The following is a 7,331-nucleotide window of genomic DNA, read 5'->3' as shown; positions in this document are numbered from 1 at the left end:
CTGTCACATCATTTGGGATAAGACCTAGGCCCTCTCCCATGTATCTGGGCTAAGAGAGTATGCCTCCATTAGGGATAGGCTCCCAAAGCCCATTTGTGTATGAAGGATAAATGCTGGTTCCATTTCCAGTGGCCCCGTCGCTGCCCAACCACCCAACTAACACCCACATTCAGGGGGCTTGATTCTGTCTTATGCAGGTTCTCCAGCTTTCAGTCTGGAGTCTATGAGCTCCCACTTGCTCATGTCAGCTGTTTCTGTGGGTTTCCCCAGCATGGTTTTGACTACGTTACATTTTAAATGATCTACAAAGGTACAATACCTTAAATAAGAATAGAAACATATATAATGTATAACAATACCCTCAAACTTATCTCAACACACATATCCCATAACAAAGTAAAGTACTTGAGATTACTCTCTCACCACTCACATATGGTCAGACTGTGATATTACATTTACAAACAGAAATTAAATAATTAGCAATGAATCCTTCTCTTACAAAATGCTTAAAGATTTATTTTATTTTATTTGTGTATGTGTCCACACACATGCATGCAGGTGTCCACTCCTCTGCCATGATCTCAATCTCTGTTCAAGGTGAGAATTCAGTTGCAAAATACCTGCTCATGTGGCTCATCAGGAGAGCAGCGATGATGCATGGTGTGCAAAATCTTCTGTTATTAGAGACAGTGCTCCTGTGCTGAGCATCCTTTTTGTATTTTAGGAGAATGCTATACTTCAAACCAGGCAAACTATTGTCACTCTAATGGCTGAAAGCACCCTTCATCTTTCACAATTGAACTGCAATTAATTGCTATTTAACGGCATTTTTCCTGCGGCCATGAAAACATTGTTGACATTTCATGTCTGGGAGCCTACACCTTTTACTACCATTTAAACTAATGAAAGCATCACTTTTGTTTTTTTTTTTAAAGTTTAGGCTCTATTTTCACTTCCTTTTTTAAAAAAAAAGACATCAAATTTAATTTGAAGAAAAACAACCTGAAATTAGCTGCAAGAACAATGGGCAAACCAGCTTCTGAAAAGAGCAAGGTGGTTACACTGGCAGGAGGGCTGGAGAAAAAGGAACATGACATTTTAGCTGGAGAGGTTGTAAGTTACTCGCAAATGAACTTCTTTGAGGGTCTGGGGATGCTCGTGTCATTTCTGAGTATCAGAGTGCTCATGAGCCTCTCTCTGTGAGTGTTCTGTGCATCTCAAGAGCAAAGTGTCCATTTTCCTATGCAGGACCATCTTCTGTCTCAGTCGACTATCAATGGAGGGGCATCTAGAACAGCACCATCTCTCTGGACGAAGAGCATGGGGATGTTCCGTTTTGTTGATTTATATATCTCTTCATATGTCTCTTCACCCATCTCTATCGACGTCACAGTTTCTTCTATGACTCCCTGGATCATATTAATTTTTTTCCTCTTCCTTCTTTTATATTTAAGTTAGAAGCAAGTTTGTTTCACATGTCAATCCCAGCTCCCTCTCCCTCCCATCCTCCCCATCCCTTCCCACCAGGCCCCCCAATCCCCCACCCAATCTCCACTCTGATCCCCAGGGCTCTCCATGGTGGATCTCCAGAGTCTTGTCATATCATTCAGGATGGGGTCTAGGCCTTCCCACAAGAGTCCAGGCTGAGAGAGCATCCTTCATTGTGGGATGGGCACTCAAAATCTATTTGTACACCAGGGATAAATACTACTCAAGGCCCCATAGATTACCTAGGCCTCCTCACTGACACCCACATTCAGGGCGTCTGGATCAATCTCATGCTGGCCTCCCAGCCATCAATCTGGGGTCCAAGAGCACCCCTTGTTCAGGTCAACTGTTTCTGTGGGTTAAACCAGCCCAGTCTTAACTCCTTTGCGCATCAGTTCTTCCTTTCTGACACTGGATTCCAGGAGTTCAGTTCAGTGTTTATCTGTGGGTATCTGCCTCTGCTTTCATTATTTGCTGGATTAAGGTTCTGTTTCCCAGACTCTCTGGAAATGTGGTATAGTGGTGAGCATAGCTGCCTTCCAGGATCATATTTAAATGTTGGTCATAAGGACATGATCTGCCACAAAGCTCACGGTCGTTTCTCAACTTCACATAAATTCTCTCATCCAAAAGGAGCCTGATGAGATCCATGGGCTCCTCTACAGTATTGGTAGTCTGTTTGTGGTCTGTGCCATCTGCCATGTTTCAAACGCTGCGCCCTTTCCTTACTTTCACTTCTTATTTGAATCATATGAATATATTCTTTATTCTGTATCTAGATAGAAGATTATCAACCTTGTCTACTTGAAAAGACACACCTGCTTATTTTTTGCAATTTTATGTTTCCTTTAAAAATCTGTTTCATTTCTTTCTGCTCTGTATTTTATTATTTATCTCCCTCTTCTGGTTTTAACTGCAGTTCATTCTTTTTCCCTACCCTCCAGAGATGATACCATGTTACTATCTTTACTTGAGATCTTTCTGTTCTTTGGGCATTATTATTTACTGTGATGACCTCTTTCAGTATGACTTCCCTACGTCTCATGAGTTTTTAATGTTGCATTTCTATTTTGAATATTTTCAAGGAATTATTGATTAGTGTAGGACAAACTACTTAATTCCTTGTATTTGCACAGTTCTGTCATTTTCTTATTATTAGCTCCCAGGTTTATTCCATTGTAGTCAGAAATCATTTTGTCGGACTTTATTTACTCTGCTGAAAATTGCTTTGTTACAAAATGTATATTATATTCTGGAGGACTGACACACAAAATACAAAAGCCCATAGGATATTATTAACAAATTATACAAAAATTAAGAAAAAAACCTGAAAATAAAATTTTGACATATGCTGTCAAAATGTTAGATCACAAAATAATATAAAACCTAAAACAATAATCAGTAATGACATTAAACCAAAAATGAGTATTCTTCAAATAAAGTAATGTCATGACTCCATGACCAAATATCTAAAACACTGATGTTATTTTCAAACTATTTGAACAAGTTAAAGAATGAGAACTCTTACAAATGTATTCTGGGAGGCCTATGGCATCCTGATAATGAAGCCAACACATATAACCAGAAACAAAACACAAAAAGAAGAAAATCATTAATCAAATATTCTTAAAAATGTAAAATTTTTCTAAAAGTACTAGTAAACAACATTCAGTTTCATATTAAAAGAAACATTGTAAGGATATAAATTACTATTCTCAGCATTTTTCAAAGTACCCAAAACACTATGGAAGCTAACCAGCAGAGATGTAGCTTGAAGGTCATTAGCATCGTGATTTCTACATGTCTTGTGACAAAATATTTTTGTTTTAATTTCAAATTATCTGTGTGGATCTTCAGCAATAGAGTCTTATCATGACATTCTAGAGGCAACCAAGAACAATGGTAATAATTTGTACTCTTTGGGGGGTCTTTGGGTATTTCCTGGATCAATAACACAAGCAGAATTGAAGAGCCCCAACAGTTAGACCCCCAATAGTTGGAAAATTACTAAGCTGTCCCGTCCTTGGATGTGAGCAGCTACACATAAACATTTTCCCCTGGTGGTCCTCAAGGACTTGATAATATTTCCCAGACCTCAGTCCTCAAGGACTTGGGAACATTCTCCAGACCTCAAGGTTCCAGGTTGGTCACAAAGTTCAGTCAGGGCACAGACGTTGCCTAAGACAGATAGCGAGCCAGTCAGCCAGACAGCCACAAGTATACGTGATTCATGAAGGTCTCGCATCAACTTCCAAATTCCCCTTGTACCCCCCACCCCCTCTGCGGTTTTAGGCTTTAAGAACTTGTTGTAATTTCTTTCCCAAGGCTACTGAACCCTGGTGCACCAGCTTAATACAAATCCTCTTACGTTTTGCAACAAACTTCGGCTCTGGTGGTCTTTGGGGCAAGGATCCAGAGAGAAAGACTGAAGGGTCTCTCAGAAGCATCTTTGTGGTGATATTATTTATGATTTAATAAAGATTGCCTGAAGTATCAGAATTCAAAGCCAGCCACACTGGTTTGCTATAGAAGCTGGGCAGTGGTGGCACACAGCTTTAAACCTAGGACTCAGGATAGTATGAGGTCAAGGCCTCCCAGGGCTACATGAGAGTGAATCAGTCTAAAAAATTAACGGAGTTTATGCCTCTAACCACAGCCCTAGATAGGTATATAAAAGGCAGGAGACCAGTGTCTGAAGCTTTATCCTCCGCTTAGCCTCCAGCCATGTTGAGAGGAGGCAGCTGTCTGAGGCTTGGAGGAGAGCTTGTGGACACAGGATCAACCATTATAGCCAGGGTTAGAGGTAAGAGCTCCTAGCTTGGCTACTTTGCTTCTCTGACTTTCAGGTTGATTATTCATGTTACACATCTTACACTTTGCACTGGCCTTTTCATTTAACATTATCCTATGTGGTGTAAAAGAAAATTAAATTCTCTCCCAACCCACGTTTTTTAGACTCCCACCATCTTCTTCCAATGTAAATCTCTCCCCTTAATTTTCCTTTCTGCTTTTATGTAACCTATGTTTTTCTCTTTCCCACTTCATAAAAGTCTTTCTTCTTTTCAACAAGGAGTCTTTTCCAGTTTCCAAGCTTTTATTTGTAATTCAAACTGACTATAAAAATCTAGCTATTCAAGACTAAGATCCATATATCAGAGTAAAACTTATTTAATTTACCTTGTCTGTGTTTCCTCACTCAACATAACTTTTCCAATTTTATTACTTGTAATTTTCATGATTTTAGTTTAAATTGCAGCATTATAAACTAGTCAAATAATTTTTGAAGCTTATCAAGTATATATATTTAAAATAAACAAACATGTTATTCACCTAATGGTACTGAGAACACTGAAAAGTCAAATTTATATCTATATCAAACCTCTCACCTTAAACAAAATTAGTTCTGCATGAATTATAAGGAAATTCAAAGCCAAAGTTGTAAAAATTCTAGAAAAATTGGCACAGTAATATCCAATGATATTATTGTTTGAGGTCAGAAAAAGGATATTAAAACATAAGTTGCAAAAGAAAATGTATAATGCATAGTATACATATATACATATATATATATAAATTAATTTCAATACTGAAAAGTATCAACGTAGCTCTTTCAGTTTCTTTTGCTATTCTTGAGGAGAAGAAATTTTATGGAGGAAAGATTTATTTTGACTCATGTTTTGAAAATATAACCCACCTTGGTGGGAACAGCATTGTAGAAACATTGTAGGCTCTAATAGTAGCATACAATGATGTGTTAAGTCTTCCCACTAAGAATCAAAGATAATAAGACAAAGACAGCATTATAGACTATTTATTTCTATTTATATTAAGCCCATGATACCAAGTCTGATGTTTTTCAATGATGGGTTGTGACCTGAAAACATGAAATAAAGGGACCTTCCCACCCTGAGTTGTTTCTGGTCAGTGTTTTTTTTTCTTTTGTACTAACAGAAAAATGGACAAATACATGAATTTGCAAAGGTTATCAACTTAAACTATTTAGTAAAAATTAAAAAAAGACATGACTGATGGTAATGAAGATGTGGACAAAGAATGACTCAGTCACAAGTGGTCAGAATAAAATAGTAAGCTACTGTTGAAAATGAAATGAATATTTCCAAAACGAATAGAATTAAAGTATGATCCACATGAGACAAAAGATGACTAACTTTAGGTTAGTAAAACAAATTCAAGCTAAAGTCATACCAGCTTTAAACCTTTACGGAAGAGTTGGGGAAATCATGTGAAATAAAATTTCCCAGGGTTTTGAGATATAATGAAAAAAGTGCATTGTATATCAATAAAGCTGGTAGAATATGCCCTTACTGAGAAATCTTCAATTATTCTAACCCATAGGATGTGTGGAAATAGATTCCCAAATTACCCTAGGTCACTTCTAGAGCTTGTGGAAGTCTTTTCTTGATTTTTCTTTATGATGGATAGTGCCTCTTTTTACATGCCTATCATTAGGAACAGTTCGCATTTTCAATGACAAATTGTTGAGCAAAATGAGTATTATATAAAATGTTAGGAGTAAATCAACATCTGTAGCTCTTATATTCTTTAAGAAGAAAAAAAACATAGCCATCCTTCATTCCACTGCTTTTGCAAAATTGTGAACATCCAATGAACAATGTCTGAATAGGTGTTTTAATATGTGGTTTAGTATCTTTAGCTGAATATGGACTCATTCTTTAACATGAATTTCCAAGATCTAACACAGAGTTCTTTTTAATATGATGGAGAATCTCTGAGGTCATGGAGTTTTTAATTATTTGTCATGTCACACTAAATAATGTCATTGGATGTAGCTGGTAACTATAGGACTATATTTTTTTGACAAATTGTATTCATCTGTTCAGTCTTTTGCTTTATGCTTAATTCTTGATGCCACTTAGTGTTCTGAGTATAATTGACCTTATAAATTACTGAATTTTAATATGAAGCTTTCTTTGTGGCACAAAATGAAATTCTCATTTATTATATGTCTCTCTTCAAAGTCCTCATAATTTTTGGCTTGATCAGAAAGTCATAATGACTAAAATTTCCCACTGTTCTGAGAGCTCCTGCCTGATAATTGACCACAGTGGGAGTTACTTACAATGGCTATCAGTTCAAGAACAATCAATGTGCAGTAAAGCTTACAAAGTACACAACATGTCTGGAAGAAAGTTTTACATCATTACAGCTTTTAAGATCTAAATTACAGAGGAAAGAAGGGAGACTCACGAACAGAGAATGCTTGGCCATATGCAAGCATTTCTATCACCATAACGTGAGCATTACAGAAATTCTGGCACAGGAGAAAATTCTGACTTATTTCAGAAAAGTGTTATGTTTGAATATTTAATTGGCAATACAATGATGATAATTGACATTCACATAAGAAATTAACCTGAAAAAGTCATGTAGTAAAGGGCTTAGGGGAGTGAATGGATAATAAGACCTCTTAATCCATTACTAGATTAATCCATCAATGCATTCATAATCTCCTGGTACTTTTGTGTAGTGATTAAAACTACAATAAGTGTACTGGTAGGAGTAATTAGCTCATGGGGACATGTCTTCAGAGGGTACATGTGATCCCTGGTCCATTCTAGCTCTGATTGCTAGCCACCATGGGGTGAGTAGACTTCTTCTATGGCTGACTGTTGTGTGCCCCAATTCACACTTGAAATAATGGAACTGCACAAGGATAGATCCAAACCTGTAAAAGTGTGAGTCCAGATAAACTGCCTCTTTTCTCTTTCAGGGTTTTGTTGTAATGTCAAAAGTTGACTAATGCAATAGCTGGAATTAATTATAGTAATTAAAACTTCCAACCATTGTCTATACCATGGGTT

At 36.9% G+C, this 7,331-nt stretch overlaps 1 protein-coding gene across 1 annotated transcript; it reads right to left on the bottom strand.

Moving 5' to 3' along the window:
- Positions 1-1,262: 1,262 nt before the first annotated feature.
- On the bottom strand, positions 1,263-2,190 carry LOC101843944 (U6 snRNA-associated Sm-like protein LSm3). Its single transcript, XM_005073627.1, has 2 exons — positions 2,025-2,190; positions 1,263-1,405 (listed from the first exon to the last, which is right to left on the bottom strand). Exons 1-2 carry the CDS (start codon positions 2,188-2,190, stop codon positions 1,263-1,265), a joined length of 309 nt encoding a protein of 102 aa, XP_005073684.1.
- Positions 2,191-7,331: the final 5,141 nt, after the last annotated feature.

The sequence above is a fragment of the Mesocricetus auratus genome, unplaced genomic scaffold (genome assembly GCF_017639785.1).
Source record: "Mesocricetus auratus isolate SY011 unplaced genomic scaffold, BCM_Maur_2.0 Super-Scaffold_15014, whole genome shotgun sequence".
NCBI lineage: Eukaryota > Metazoa > Chordata > Mammalia > Rodentia > Cricetidae > Mesocricetus > Mesocricetus auratus.
This window is presented reverse-complemented; position numbering and strand designations above follow the sequence as displayed.